The sequence below is a fragment of the Carcharodon carcharias genome, assembly GCF_017639515.1.
Source record: "Carcharodon carcharias isolate sCarCar2 chromosome 27 unlocalized genomic scaffold, sCarCar2.pri SUPER_27_unloc_1, whole genome shotgun sequence".
Classification (NCBI taxonomy): domain Eukaryota; kingdom Metazoa; phylum Chordata; class Chondrichthyes; order Lamniformes; family Lamnidae; genus Carcharodon; species Carcharodon carcharias.
This window is the reverse complement of record NW_024470624.1, coordinates 2,473,539-2,489,491: the sequence shown is the minus strand read 5'-3', so window position 1 is coordinate 2,489,491 and position 15,953 is coordinate 2,473,539. Positions and strand designations below refer to the sequence as shown.

General features: G+C 45.2%; 1 protein-coding gene across 1 annotated transcript; it reads right to left on the bottom strand.

The window, feature by feature from the left end:
- Positions 1-1,567: 1,567 nt before the first annotated feature.
- LOC121273692 (oocyte zinc finger protein XlCOF20-like) lies at positions 1,568-7,238 on the bottom strand. The gene is made up of 2 exons (XM_041180847.1): positions 7,177-7,238; positions 1,568-6,971 (listed from the first exon to the last, which is right to left on the bottom strand). The coding sequence occupies exon 2, from the start codon at positions 6,754-6,756 to the stop codon at positions 5,719-5,721; it is 1,038 nt and encodes a 345-aa protein (XP_041036781.1). The 5' UTR covers positions 6,757-6,971; positions 7,177-7,238; the 3' UTR covers positions 1,568-5,718.
- Positions 7,239-15,953: the final 8,715 nt, after the last annotated feature.

Here is a 15,953-nt window from a genome sequence, read left to right as displayed (position 1 = left end):
TGGGAAGGTGCATAATAGGGACAGCAGAGTGAGAATGGAGGGAGAATGTGTGGCCATCCCACGTTCTAATGCACCAGCGAGTTCACACCTTTTGGGGGATGAGAGAGGAAAGAATGTTCTATAGAAACTAGAATTGTCTGTTCTGAATTTCTATCCTGTACTGACAGTGATGACTTTTGTAAACTCCTTTTATAGGATATTAAAAGAGGAGGGTTTACAGACAGAAATCTCAAACCAAACATCACGTCAAGATCTGACAGAGTTACTCGAATCATTGGGACCTAAATATCATTGGCCTTTGAATCTAGAAAGAGAAACGTTTGTCTGTTCTGTCCAGTACAAAAGGTTTAAAACATCAGTGTGTCTGGAAAAGCACCAGTACACACACACCTGAGACACACACACGCACCAAGTGCATCATTCGCAGTAAGGAGACACCGTCCATGTGTTCTCTCCGTGGACGAAGCTTTAACTGACCAACAAACCTGGAGAGACACAAGGATATCCACACCATGGAGAAACCATGGAAATGTGGGAACTATGGGAAGCGATACCGCATCCCATCTGAACTGAAAATTCATCAACGCATCCATACCGGGAAGAGGCCATTCATGTGCTCTGAGTGTGGGAAGGGATTCACTAAGTCATCCAGCCTGATTACATACCAGTGAGTTCACACTGGAGAGAGGCCATTCAGCTGCTCTGAGTGTAGGAAGGGATTCACTCAGTTATCCAGTCTGCTGACACACCAGCAAGTTCACACGGGTGAGAGGCCATTCACCTGTTCGAAGTGTGGGAAAGGATTCACTCGACCATCCCACCTTCTGAGACACCAGTGAGCTCACACCAGACAGAAGCCATGACTTGCTCTGTTTGTGGGAAGGGATTCAGTGATTCATCCAACCTGTTGAGTCACCAGCGAGTTCACACCAGGGAAAGACCATTCACCTGCTCGGAGTGTAGGAAGGGATTCACTTGGCCATCCCACCTGCTGAGACACCAGCGAGTTCACAAGTGATTACAGGGACTGGATTCTGCTGTTATTGCTGCTGTTAATCACATCCAGGACTGAACCATGTTCATTCTGACTCTTGGTGAAGTGGGAGTGTCGGAGGGTTTCTTTCTGCTGGACTGGCCGGTCTCACGACTTTGCTTCCAGTGGCTGATGCTCTTTGAGCCTGGGAGAGCACATTTCCACTGAAATGATCCACAAAAGCTGACAAAGGACATTTGTTTTACCCTGGATAGTAAATAGTGTTTTTCCTACCACTACAGGTAGATCTAAAATAAATATATTTGTCTCTGTTCCATTGAGTCTACAGCACAGGGCCAGGCCAGTCGGCTCAATTGGTCTCTGTCAGTATTTATGCTCCACATGAACCTCCACCCACCCCTCTTCATCTCCCCCCATCAGCATATCCTTCTATTCCTTTCTCCCTCATGTATGTATCTAGCTTCCCCTTAAATATATTCATGTTATTCACCTCAACCACTCGCTGTGGGAGCAAGTTCCACATTCTCACCACTCTCTGGGTAAAGAGGTTTCTCATTAAATCCCTATTGGATTATTGATCCCTTTCATAATCTTAAAGGCTTCCATCAGGTCACCCTTCAGTCTTCTCTTTTCTAGAGAAAAGCAGCCCCACCCTTTCCTGAGGGTTAAATGCTCTCAGTACAGGTATTATTCTTGTGAATCTTTGTTGCCCCTTCTCCAGTGCCTCTATTTCCTTTTTGTAAATGAGGATCACAAATATTGACAGTACTCCCAGTGTAGTCTAACCACGGTTCGAAACAAGTCGAAAATAACCTCCCTGCTTTTCAATTCTATCCCTCTAGAATGGAACCCTATATCTGGGCCCCACATTTTAGGAAAGATGCGAAGTTCTTAGAAAGGGTGCAGAGGAGATTTGCAAGAATGGCAGCGGGGTGAAGGGACTTGGAACAGACTCAGTGCTAGCTGATTCTATTCAACACGACATGACGGTGGGTAACACTCTTGCCTCTGAGTCAGGAGGTGGGGGGTTCGAATCCCCACTCCAGAGACTCAAGTCCCCATAATCCAGGGTCTACACTCCCGGTGCCAGTACTGAGGGAGAGCTGTCCTGTCGGAGGGACCATCTTTCAAATGAGACATTAACCCGAGGGCCCCGTTTGCCCTCTCAGGTGGATGTATAAGACTGAATAGCCACAATTGGAAGGAGAGCAGGAGGCGGAGAAGTTCACCCCCAGTGTCCTGGGGCCTGATATTTATCCCTCAATCAACATCAATAAAAAGAGATGATCTGGTCATCATCACATTGTTGTCTGTGGGATCTTGCTGTGCACATTGAGTGCTACGTTTCCACAGTGAAATGCTTCATTGGCAGTGAAACACATTGAGATGCCCTCAGGTGATGAAAGGTGCTATATGAATGCAGGTTTCTTTTTAAACTGACAGCCTCCTACCCTTACAGGCAGATCGTCCAGCAGCAGCATGAGCCAGCACAAGCCAGCTGACTGGGGGGGCAGGAACTCCCAGTGTGGACCGAGGCTGCTTCCCTTCAGAGGTCACTGAATCCATTGTGGGAAGTGGCCATTAAAGAGGGAGCCTTGACTTGCTGGTCTGAGAACCCAGCCCTTTTCACCCTGTGTAATGCTGGCTGAGAATAGACATTGGGGCTGCTCAATGTACTGAAAGTATCTCTGCTATTGAAGATGGGCGGAGGTAATGTTTTCATCTCTGTTATTCTGTTTGTCTGTAAACAATTTATCTCAGACACTCATGGATGGTTTTTAACAAAACTCAGTACGCTGACAGGCTATGGCCCACAGAAGAACTGACTTGTTTTTGGTGAAGGTCCGAATCCTGAAACTTTTGAAGGGATCCGTTCACATTGGGAGATCGGGAGAATTGACCTTTTCTTTTCGATTGTTGTAGTTTGTTTTATTGCGAATGTCGATTGTTTTCAAATGTTGTGGATTGTCTCCGCTTCTGGGGTGGAATTGGTCACTGCTGTCAAAATGTGAGCAGAGTTTTCAGAGCAGGTTGTTGAATGTGGAGATGGATGCTGTTCATAAAAATGTTTATTTTTACTGCTTTGCAGCTACAGACCATGTTTTCATCCCTGTTTGTCTGTCCGTAACACATCTCACAAACTATTGGATGTGCTTGAACAAGTGTGTTACACAAATATGGTATGACCCAAGGAAGAAATTATTACATTTGGTGAAGATGCAGACCAGATCCAGATCCTGGAATCTTTTGTATTCACTCATAGTGCTCGGTCCTCTGCAGGCAAAAGGAATTTTGTCCAGGCAATTCACCTTTTCAATTAAACAAAAGCTTGGGGGGTACAAGTGTTCCCTCGTGCATTTCCTATGGCAACCCCTCAACCAATCAGAGCCCGTGTGCCAACAAATCAACACCCTGTTTCTCAGTCAGTATAAATTGTTGTTACCTTTGACATTTGGTATTCTTGCATCTGTCCTGACGAGTGCAAGACAAAAAGCTTCAACAGCCTGTCTCGTTTTTCAGTAATACTCAAATTTTTAAAAACGTTTGTTAACATAGGGAGATTGGGTGAAATAATGATTAGTTTTCTCCACAACAATTTATTGTAAACAATGATAACAAACTGTCATCAAAAAAGTCACATACATTTGTACTAGCAATTTTTTTTATTTTAATGCTAAATGTTCCAGATCCAGATCATTTTCCAGATCCGAAGATCAATTCTATCCATGTAGTTAAAAATTCTATTTACAAATGATCGTTTCTGCTCACTGCACAATGATAAAGCAATGTGCAGCCATCAGCTAATCCCACACTCCCAATGAAGTCTATTGCCTGATGTCAGCTGATTGTGGAATCACAAACAAGCTGATGTCACCTTATGACATCATCACAATAGAATGTGATGACATCAGCAGATTGCATAATCCCAATGATGTCAGCTCGATCTTAGACATAAGCGGTGTGATGGGAAATGTACAGAACTGGACCAGTTTTCTTCAATAGAGGAACTCTGCTGCCCGTCTCCCAACTCACACTCAGTCCCGTTCACCTATCACCCTCTGTGCTCCCTGACCAACATTGGCTCCCACTCAAGCAATGCCTCAATTTTAAAATTCTCCTCCTTGATCCTGATTTTACCTCTGTAAAAGTGAATGGGATTTTGAATTAAGCTAAATTCAGGCCGATTCTTTTCAAATCCCTCCACGGCCTCCTTTTTTCAAATCACCACGTGGTCTCACACTCTCCCCATCCCTGTAATCTTCTCCATCCCTACAACCCTCCGAGATGCCTGTGCTCCACTAATTCTGGCCTCTTCAGTATCCCCGGTTTCAACTGCACAACCCCTGGGGGCAGTGTCTTCAGCTGCCTGGGCCCCACGCTCTGGAATTCCTTCCCTAAACCTCTCTGCCCCTCGATCTTTTTTACTCCTTTAGGACATTCCTTAAAATCTACCTCTCTTACCAAGCTACTGGTCATCTGAGCTAATATCTCTTTATGTGGCTCAGTGTCAACTGTAAGCTCCCTGGGATGTTTAAAGGTGCTACATAAATGCAGGTTGTTTATGTTGTGGTGTTTGAATTATTTTCAGGGGATGCCGCTATTGTTAAGCAGTCAAACACTTTCTTGCTGCGTCCAGAGAGAGCTACAGGAAGGCTGTTGACTATAATCGGCCATGCAAGGCTTTGTTCCATGTTTAAATATACAGAGGACTGGAGACATTGTTATATTGGTCACTCAGAGCTGAAGAGAAACATCTCTTTAAATACAGATAGAGGGAAGAGGCTGAAATGAAATCTGTCCCTTTTAACCTGCACAAAAGCAGGAGACTCACATTCACAGGCTGCAGGAGTCCATTCAGCCCATCGGACAACTGCCATCACTTTGAAAGGACTCTCCGATTCATCCAACTGCTCTTTCCCCACAGCCCTGCTAATTCTGCCCTTTCAAGTATTTACCCTTTGGAAAGATACCATTGAATCTGCTTTCAGGCAGATCAGAATAACTCGCTGTGTCAAAAAATAAAATCTCATCTCCCCCACTGGTTCCTTTGTTAATTACCTTAGAGGGACTCACTTTCTGTTAGAGAACCTTCCAACCCCTCTCACCCACTTTCCCTAAAGTGCAGAAATCTAATCATGAAAAGCCCAGAAAAAATCAAATATTTGGACTGATAAAAGTTTATTAATGAAACAGAACATGGTTTAAAAAATACAGAAAATTACTTGAGGGTCAAAGACAATCAGAGTAAAAGGATGTGCACAATGTTCTGAACCTAAATGGTTTCTCTTTAATTCATCTGTCCCCTGTTCGTTGCCCTCTTTGTGGAACACCTCCACTCAGTCCACAAGCATGACCCTGACCTTCCAGTTGCTGCCATTATAATTCACCACGTTGCTCTCATGCTCACATTTCTGTCCTCGGCCTGCTGCAATGTTCCCGAGAAGCCCGACACAAGCTGGACAAACAGCACCTCATCCTCTGGTGAGGCACTTTACAGCCTTCTGGACTCAACATTGAGTTCATCAACTGAGACCGTCAACTCTGTCAATCTGTTTTGCTCTTTTTTTGCCAAGTGCCAGTCTGCATCTTGTTTTCATGATTTTTGCTTTCAGACAGAGCTGTCCTTTATTCTGCCGTTAATACTTACTCTGGACCAATGCTTTGTTTCTTTACTACAATCATTTCCTCTCCTTTTACCTTTTGCTTCATGACATTTTTGTTATTTAATCTTGCCTGCCCTCTAACCAATCCCTGACTTTCCCTTTTGCTCTACTGGACCCTCCCCCCTTTCTCAACCGCCAGTCCAGCAGAAAGAAACCCTCTGACCCTCCCAATTCACTTGTGAACCCACTGGTGTTTCTGCAGGTGGGATGACTGACTGAATCCCTTCCCACAGTCGGAGCAGTGGAAGGGTCTGTCCCCAGTGTGAACTCGCTGGTTTTTCTGCAGGTTTGATGACTGCCTGAATCCCTTCCCACACTCAGAGCAGGTGAACGGTCTCTCTCCAGTGTGAATTCGCTGGTGTGACTGCAGGTTGGATAACTGAGTGAATCCCTTCCCACAGTCAGAGCAGGTGAACGGCCTCTCCCTGGTGTGAACTCGCTGGTGCGACTGCAGGTTGGATAACCGAGTGAATCTGTTCCCACACTCAGAGCAGGTGAACGGCCTCTCCCCAATGTGAACTTGCTGGTGTGACTGCAGGCTGGATAACTGAGTGAATTCATTCCCACACACAGAGCAGATGAACAGTCTCTCTCCAGTGTGACTGCACCGATGGGTTGCCAGTTTTGATGGGGGCAAAATCCCTTCCCACAGTCAGAGCAGTTGAAGGGCGTCTGCCCGGTGCGAGCTTGCTGGTGTGACTGTAGGCTAGATAACTGAGTGAATCCCTTCCCACACACACAGCAGATGAACGGCCTCTCCCCGGTGTGACTGCGTCGATGAGTTTCCAGCTTCGATGGGGAACACAATCCCTTTCCACAGTCAGAGCAGGTGAACGGTCTCTCCCCTGTGTGAGTGCGTCGATGAATTTCCAGCTTTGGTGGGGAACAGAATCCCTTCCCACACTCAGAGCAGATGAGCTGCCTCTGCCCGGTGTGAATTCGCTGGTGTGTCTGAAGGCTGGATAACTGAGTGAATCCCTTACCACACACAGAGCAGGTGAACAGCCTCTCCCCGGTATGACTGCGCCGATGAATTTCCAGCTTCGATGGGGTTTTGAATCCTTTCCCACAGTCCCCACATTTCCACGGTTTCTCCATGGTGTGGGTGTCCTTGTGTCTCTCCAGGTCTGACAGTCAGTTGAAGCCTTGTTCTCACACGGAACATGTATAATATCTCTCCTCACTGTGAATGGTGATGTTTTTCAGGCTATGTAACTGGTGAAAGCTCTTTCCACAATCAGTGCACTGGAAACACTCTCACTCGAGTATGTGGGTCTCGGGACTTTTCCAGTCCCCCCGATTTTTGGAACCTTCTGAATCAGACAGAACACAGAAAAATTTATCCTTCTAGATTCAAAGGATGTCAATGTCTTTCAGAGAGAGACCTGGGCCAACCTTTCCAAAGTCTGCACCCTCCCTGGATTCACTTCCTTTCCCTCCAGTTCCTGCAAATCAACAATTTACCCCCAGGATGAGAAAAGAAATGGAAACGGGGAGAAAATAAAGTGTTTTACTCACAGATGTTGGACACAGGAGGAAGTTTCAGTCTGAAGCTCATTGTCCAACTTCCGCATTGTGACGTCCACAATGGAAATCTGTCTGAATCAGCCAATAGAAATCAGTCTGCTCCGCGGTGACGTCCTCGGGTTCCAGTCTGCAGGCCAGACGCGCAGACACGGGATCCCCGCCCCCACCCATTGTTCCCCCTCCCCCTCCTCGAGCCAAGGTTTCCAGGCAACCGGCTGACGGCTCTGGCCAGAGCGAGAAACCGCTCGGAGAATTCGTGAGAGGGGAAGCTGCGTATGTGCGGGGAGAGCCCGCCCCTCCCGTCATAATGAAGGATTGACCAATGGGACTAGTTGGAGGACCTGAACGACACTGGTTCTCCAGCCAATCAGAGTGCGGGCTTTGTGTGAATGAAGATTGAGCTTCACATAGACTAAAACTTCGTAACAAAAACAGAATTACCTGGAAAAACTCAGCAGGTCTGGCAGCGTCGGCGGAGAAGAAAAGAGTTGACGTTTCGAGTCCTCATGAGCCTTCGACAGACTTCGTCCTGTGTCCAACATCTGTGAGTAAAACACTTTCTTTTCTCCCCCTTTCCATTTCTTTTCTCATTCTGGGGAGAAATTGTTGACTTGCAGGAACTGAAGGGAAAGGAAGTGAATGCAGGGAGGGTGCAGACTCTGGAAAGGTTGGCCCAGGTCTCTCTCTCTCTCTTAAAGACATTGACATCCTTTGCTCCCTCAGCTTGACACATTTATTTGTCTGGCTAAAAGGATGGTCTCTTTCCTAATGTTCACAATTAAAGGGGTGGTTTCTGCAGGCTGACATTTAAGGGGACAGTAAATTAATCTGAGACAGAGATATGTCTAATGTTGTTATATGGTACATTTTAGATATATTATTTATGGTTCTGCATTAAAGTACATTTTTATTATTTCTAGCCATGTATAGATTACTGCAGCTAGAGATTTTCTGCCATGGAATCATTACAGCACAGAAGGGGACCATTCTGGAATTCAAGTCCATGCCAACTCTCTGTAGAGCAATCCAGTCAGTCCCATTCCCCCTCTATATGCTTGTTCCCCTGCAAGTTTATTTCCTTCAAGTGCCCATCCAATTTCAATTTGAAATCATTGATCACCTCTGCTACCTCCAGCCGCACAGGCAGCGAGTTCCAGGTCATGGCTCGTCACTTCCTAAACAAAGTTCATCCTCAAATCTCCCACCATGTTTACAGCCTGTATCAAGATTTTCATGTCTGTGTCCACGACATGAAGCAGTGACCATGGATCTGTCAACTAGCATGAATCGCTCCTTCTGGAGAATTGGGAGGGTGTACACTCAGTACAGCTGAGTGAGAAGGGAGAGACTGTGTCCAGAATAGACTTTGGGGGAAAGACAGAGGAAGGAATGATACACTGAAACTAGACTTGTGTGTTCTGAATTTATATCCTGTACTGACTGTGATGCTATTTGTAAACTCCTTTTACAGGATATTAGAAGAAGATGATTTGCAGAGAGAAATCCCAAAGCGAATTTCATGTCAAAATCTGACAGAGTGACTTGATATATTGGGACCTGAATATCATCAGGGAGAAATATTTCCCTATTCTGTCTGCTTCGAAAGGTTTTAAAGATCAGTGTGACTGGAACAGTAGGTAGACACACACACACACACACACGCACAGGCACAAACACGAGTGAAGAGTGTTCCAGTGCACTGACTGTGGAAGGAGCTTTAACCAGTTACTCAGTTGAAAAAAGCATTGCAGCATTCATAGCAGTGAGAGACTGTACATGTGTCCTGTGTGAGGATGAGAGTTCAACTGATCATTGAGCCTGGAGAGACACAAGGACACCTGCATCACGGATAAACAGTGGGAATGTGGGGACTGTGGGAAGCGATTCAGATTCCCATCAAAGCTGGAAATTCATCGACGCAGTCACACCAGGGAGAGGCCATTCATCTGCTCTGTGTGTGGGAAGGGATTTGGTGATTTATCCGCCCTGCTGACACACCAGCCAGTTCACACTGGGGAGAGGCCATTCACCTGCTCCGAGTGTGGGAAGGGATTCACTCTGTCATGCCACCTGTTGAGATACCAGTGTGTTCAGAAGTGATTCCAGGGACTGGATGCTGCTGTTATTGCTGCTGTTAATCACATCCAGGACTGAACCATGTTCATTCTGACACTTGGTGAAGTGGGAGGGTCGGAGGGTTTCTTTCTGCTGGACTGGCCGGTCTCACGACTTTGCTTCCAGTGGCTGATGCTCTTTGAGCCTGAGAGTGCACATTTCCACTGAAATGATCCACGAAAGCTGATGAAGGACATTTATTTTATCCTGGATAATAGTGTTTTTCCTACCACTACAGGTAGATCAGTCAACACCTCGTTGTCCTTTTTGTCTATGACATCTTTTGGTTATCTCCACCTATCACTAGCACTCTATCCGGCTCTACTTGTCCCACCCCCCCTTAAACCAGCTTATATTTCACCTCTGTTCTATTTTTCCTTAGTTCTGTTGAAGAGTCATATGGACTCGAAACGTTAACTGTGCTCCTCTCCGCAGATGCTGTCAGACCTGCTGAGTTTTTCCAGGTATTTTTATTTTTGTTTTTGTTCTAAAATAAATACATTTGTCTCAGTTCCATTGAGTCTACAGCACAGGGCCAGGCCAGTCGGCTCAATTGGTCTCTGTCAGTATTTATGCTCCACATGAGCCTCCACCCACCCCTCTTCATCTCCCCCCATCAGCATATCCTTCTATTCTTTTCTCCCTTAGTATGTATCTAGCTTCCCCTTAAATATATTCATGCTGTTCACCTCAACCACTCGCTGTGGTAGCGAGTTCCACATTCTCACCATTCGCTGGGTAAAGACATTTCTGAAGAAACCACTCTATCCACCACGCCAGGGGGTTGGGGTGGGGTGGGGGGGACGGTGTGGGGAGGAGGTGGCGGGACTGAGCCTGTCCAAGAGAGAGAGGAAGCTGTGGTTTTAACATATAAACCACTCTCAATTAGGTTAGGGATCTCAATGTACAAACAGCCACACTTAGAAATATAGAAATAGCTGGGAATCAGAGGATAGTGGCTGAAGATCAGGAAATGCTCAAATTCAAACCTGCCCAGAATGCAGCAGGATGGGCTGAGCAAGGTGACGCTGAGCTAAAAGGGGCCAGGGTGCACACACACTTCGATCGAAAGGGGTTTGTGTACACGTAGGCTCTGATCGAAGGGGGTTTGTGTACACGCAGGCTCTGATCGAAGGGGGTTTGTGTACACGCAGGCTCTGATCGAAGGGGGTTTGTGTACACGCAGGCTCTGATCGAAGGGGGTTTGTGTACACGCAGGCTCTGATCGAAGGGGGTTTGTGTACACGCAGGCTCTGATCGAAGGGGGTTTGTGTACACACAGGCTCTGATCGAAGGGGGTTTGTGTACACGCAGGCTCTGATCGAAGGGGGTTTGTGTACACGCAGGCTCTGATCGAAGGGGGTTTGTGTACACGCAGGCTCTGATCGAAGGGGGTTTGTGTACACGCAGGCTCTGATCGAAGGGGGTTTGTGTACACGCAGGCTCTGATCGAAGGGGGTTTGTGTACACACAGGCTCTGATCGAAGGGGGTTTGTGTACACACAGGCTCTGATCGAAGGGGGTTTGTGTACACGCAGGCTCTGATCGAAGGGGGTTTGTGTACAAGCAGGCTCTGATCGAAGGGGGTTTCTGTACATGCAGGCTCTGATCGAAAGGGATTTGTGTACACACATACAGGAGGCAATAGCGAGTCCACACAGGGGAGAGGCCTTATATGTGTTCTGAGTGTGGGAAAAGATTCACTCAGTGAAACATACTGCAGACACACCAGCTATTTCACATTGGGCAGAGGCCATTCACCTGCTCCGAGTGTGGGAAGGGATTCACTCACTCATCCAAACTGGTAACGCACAACCAAGATCGCACTGGGGAGAGGCCATTCACTTGCCCACAGTATGCGAAGGGATTTAGTGATGTATCCACCCTGCAGAACCACCTGCAGAGACACCAGCGAGTTCACAGGGGATTACAGGGTCTGGATTCTGCTGTTATTGCTGCTGTTAATCACATCCAGGACTGAACCATGTTCATTCTGACAGTTGTTTAAGTTTGAGGATAAGTTCTTTCTGCTGGACTGGCCAGTCTGTTGCTTGAAGCATATGTCCTTATGTATTAGGAACCTAGAACTCACGGTGCTCCTTCAGGAGAAGAAAAGATCAAGTAGATGTTACCCCAGGCGGGGCCAGAACAGAACTGGAAAATAACGGAGTGAAATTGAGTGAGGGGTCAGAGAGAGAGTTCTCCTCCCCCTCAAGATGTGGACTGTAAGAATCCTGGGGACCCCCTACTTCGGGTTTTCTTGCTAATTAGTGAACACTAAATAAAAACAATGACAGGCTGTGCATTGATTTTTAATTTGATTGTTACACTTCTCCTGTTTTAATTCCTGCTGTGATTATTCTCTGGGTGAGGATGGTTGACAGGTGATAGGATGGGAAATTGTGGTTTGGAATGCTGACTCCCTGTACCAGGGAGAGCGTGGGAAGCCCATTGTTTGAGAGTTTGATGTGGCTTGGGCGGGTACAGATGGTTCAAAGACAGGTTTTGTAATTGGTCCATTCAAATGTTAGCTCAGCAATGATTGGGTTAAATCAGTCTCCATTGACTTTGTGATGTAATAAAGTATCAGAAGGGATTCCCCGAGCACAGAGATTTGTAGAGGTTTTACATATTGCATTGACTGGTGCCATGGCATCTGGGGCAGACCAGGGAGCATTTACGTGGAGATGGTGCTTCTACCCAGAGTGTAATGGTAATGCTGCTGCACTTTGATACTACTGCTCAGACATGAGCATGTGTCAGGTCTTATTTATACTGAATAAAATCTAACCACTGTTACCAATAAGGGTTATCACTGTGAATCATTTTAGAGTTTGGAAAAGGGGGATAAAGGGTTAATACATACAAATTAGGAGCAGTAGGCCATTCGGCCCCTTGAGTCTGCTCCATCATTCAATAAGATTATGGCTGATCTGCTTGTGGCCTCAATCCACTTTCCTTCCCAACCTCAAAACCCTTTTCATTCCCTTGTCAGTCAAGAATCTATCAAACTCAGCCTTAAAAATACTCACTGACCCGGCCTCCACCGCTCCCTGGGGAAGAGTTCCACAGACTGGCAACCCTCAGAGAAATAAATTCTCCTCATCTCTGTCCTAAATGGGAGACCCTTTACTTTTAAACTGTGGCCCCTATGTCTAGTCTTTCCCACAAGGGGAAACATCCTTTCAGAATCCACCCTCTCAAGCCCTTTCAGGATCTTATATGTTGCAATGAGATTACCTGTCATTCTTCTGAACTCCAATGGGGTTGACCATTTAAGACTGAGATTAGAAGAAACTTTTTCACTCAGAGGGTGGTGAACATATGGAATTCTCTACAACAGAGGCTGTGGAGGCCAAGTGACAGCATATTAAAGAAGGAAGTACATAGATTTATGGAGTTTAGAGGTGTCAAGAGGTATGGGGAGAGAGTGGGAGTATGGTGTTGAGATAGAGTATCAGCTATGATCCTGTTGAATGGCAGAGCAGGCTCAAAGGACTGAATGACCTTCTACTCCTATTTTCTATGGATACAGGCCTAACCTGTCCAGCCTTTCCTCAGAGGATAACCCCCTCATTCCAGGAATCAGGCGAGTGAACCTTTTCTGAACTTCTTCGAATGCAATTCTGTCATTTCTTAAGTAAGGAGACCAAAATTGTACACAGTACTCAAAATGTGGTCTCACCGAGGCCCTGTACAACTGCAGGAAAACATCCTTACTTTTACATTCCATTCCCCTCGCAATAAACACCAACATGCCATTTGCCTTCCTAATCACTTGCTGTACCTGAATACTAATTATTTGTGCTTCCTGTACCAGGACACCCAGATCCCTCTGTGCCTCAGAGTTCTGCAATTTATCTCCATTTTAATAATATGTTGTTTGTTTTATTCTTCTTGCCAAAGTGGACAAGTTCACATTTTCCCACATCTCCATCTGCCAAATTTTTGCCCATCCAGTTCACCATCTATATCCCTTTGCAGATTCCTTAAGCCCTCTTCGCAAATTATTTCCCTACATATCTGTGTTTCATCAGCAAATTTAGCCACCATACATTCGATCCCATCATCCGAGTCATCGATATAGATTGTAGATGGTTGAGTGCCCAGCACTGATCTCCAGTGGCCCTCCACTTGTCACATCTTACCAACGTGAAAATGACCCATTTATGCCTACTCTGTTTCCCTGTTAGCTAACCAATCCTCTATCTGTGCGAATATGTTACACTCTCCACTACAAGCTCTTACTTTGTGTAGTAGCCTTTGCTGTGGTACCTTGTGAAATGACATCTGAAATCTAAGTAAACCACATCTACAGGTTCCCCTTTACCCACATTTCTTGTTACTTCCTCAAAGTACTTTGATAAATTAGTAAGTAACGATGGATTCCCTGAACCCCATTTTCGAACATTGTGTGTCAACAGAAAAATAAAACCTCATCTCCCCCTCTGACTCCTTTGTCAATTACCTTAGAGGGACTCACTTTCTGTTAAAGAGCCTGCCAACCCCTCTCACCCACCTTCACTAAGGTGAATAAATTTAATCAGGAAATCAAATACTTTTACTGATAAAAGTTTATTAATGAAACAAAACATAGTTAAAAAACATAAAATTACTTGACAATTGAAGACAACCAGAGTAAAAGCACAATTTTCTAGACCGAAATGGTTTCTCTTCGGCTCCTCTGTACCCCGTTCCAGTGACTCCTGACTTTGGACACAAAGGCACAGAACCCTGGGGATCGGGTCACCAACAGCCCCGGTCACCCCCTCCTGGGCCCTGATTGGTTGAAGGCCCATTTCCCAGTCAGTCCTCCAGCACCTTCCTGTCTCTCTGTCAGTGTGACACCCATGGCAGTTTCCAACTGGGGCGCAGGCCCCATTAATCACAGTTAAATTCAGCTCTCAGCTCCATCGCCTGGCCGTCATTGACACGAGAAATAGAGAGTCAGAAAGGTGCTGGAGGCTCAAATGGGAAGTTGAAACTTGTGGCTCTGAACCAAATATTAGGATCTCTGTAAAGACCAGTAAATTGTAAAACAAAATTCAAATTTCCAGTGATCAAATTAAAGGATCACACGACAGGACTTCAAGTTTTATGACTTTTACTGCAGCAAACAAACTAGAAGCAACATTAACTAAACAACATTTTTGTGGGCAACGTATACCTTAAACTATCAAACAGAAATTTGCTCTATGACTTTGAATATAATCAAAAATCCTACTCCACTGTCATACTTTACTCGGTTCCTGAAATAGACACTCAATTCTCTGGAACCTGTCCAAAGTGATTCTTCACTCCCGAGGGTTTACTTCCATTCTTTTCCTTTCCCAGTCTGGCAACCTTTAAGAACTGTCTTTCACAGTGAAGGTTCTCCCTCTAACTCAAGCAAGGCAAATCTTCCAGTCTTGTTTTAAATCCTCATGAATTTGGTCTTTTCAGTCTGAGCACAAGGTCCTATCCACATTCCCATGTGGTGAAACAGAGACTTGTCGCCTCTATCAGATCCTGGAAGACTGCTCTGTCTGTGAAATTCAGAGATGCCTTTTAGGGGGACTTTCCAATCCGATCCTACAATGGCTTCCCATGCATCCTTCCCCTTTCAAAGCCTATCTCCATGGCTATGTGAATCACATTGGCCTTGGATCCAGGTAGACATGCCGATTAATTATCTTCCAGACTCTCAACTTCATTCTATCTTGAAATTAAATAGAAAATTTAAGTATAGCCATTTACAAATTCTGACATTTTCAATACCTTGCTAGGACCTTGGAGACTAACAGACTAACTGAATATTGAAAGATGCATGACATTAAGAAGGGCAAGAAGCTAGTGGAGGGGTGGCACTGTTAATTAATGATGACATTAACATAATAGAGAGGGATGACCTAAGTTCAGGAAACCAGGATGTAGTAGCATTTTGTGTAGAGATCAGAAATGATAAAGGCACAAAATCATTTGTGGGAGTGGTGTACAGCCCCCTAACAGTAACCACATGGTAGGATGGAGTATAAAGGAAGAAATAATGGAAGCTTGTCAGAAAGGTACGACAATAAAAATGAGGGATTTTAACCTACATATAGACTGGAAAAATCAGATGGGCAAAGGGAGCCTAGATAGGAAGGTCATAGAATGTTTTCAGGGTAGTTTCTCAGATCAGCATGTTCTGGAACCAATCAAGAGAGCAGGCTGTAGTCGACCTGGTATTGTACAATTAGATAAGATTAACTAATGACCTCATAGTGAAGGTGCCCCGAGGTAGCAGCAATCACAATATGGTTGAATTTTACATTCAGTTTGAGGGAGAGAAATGTGGGTCAAAGACAAGTATTTTAAACTTAAAGGGCAATTATGAGGGCATGAAAGCAGAGCTAGTTAAAGTGAACTGACAAATTAGGTGATGGGATAGGTCAAAATGGATGCAGTGACAGACAATTAAGGGGATATTTCAGAATATACAGAATAGATACATTCCAACAAGAAAGAAAAATTCTAAGGGGAGGATCCACCACCCGTGGCTAACTATAAAAGTTAAACATAGCATCAAACTTACAGAAAAAGCATATGATTGCACAAGGATGGCTGGCAGATAAGAAGATTGGACAGAAAAAAAAAACAGCAATGACAGACTAAAAGATTAATAAGGAGGCAAA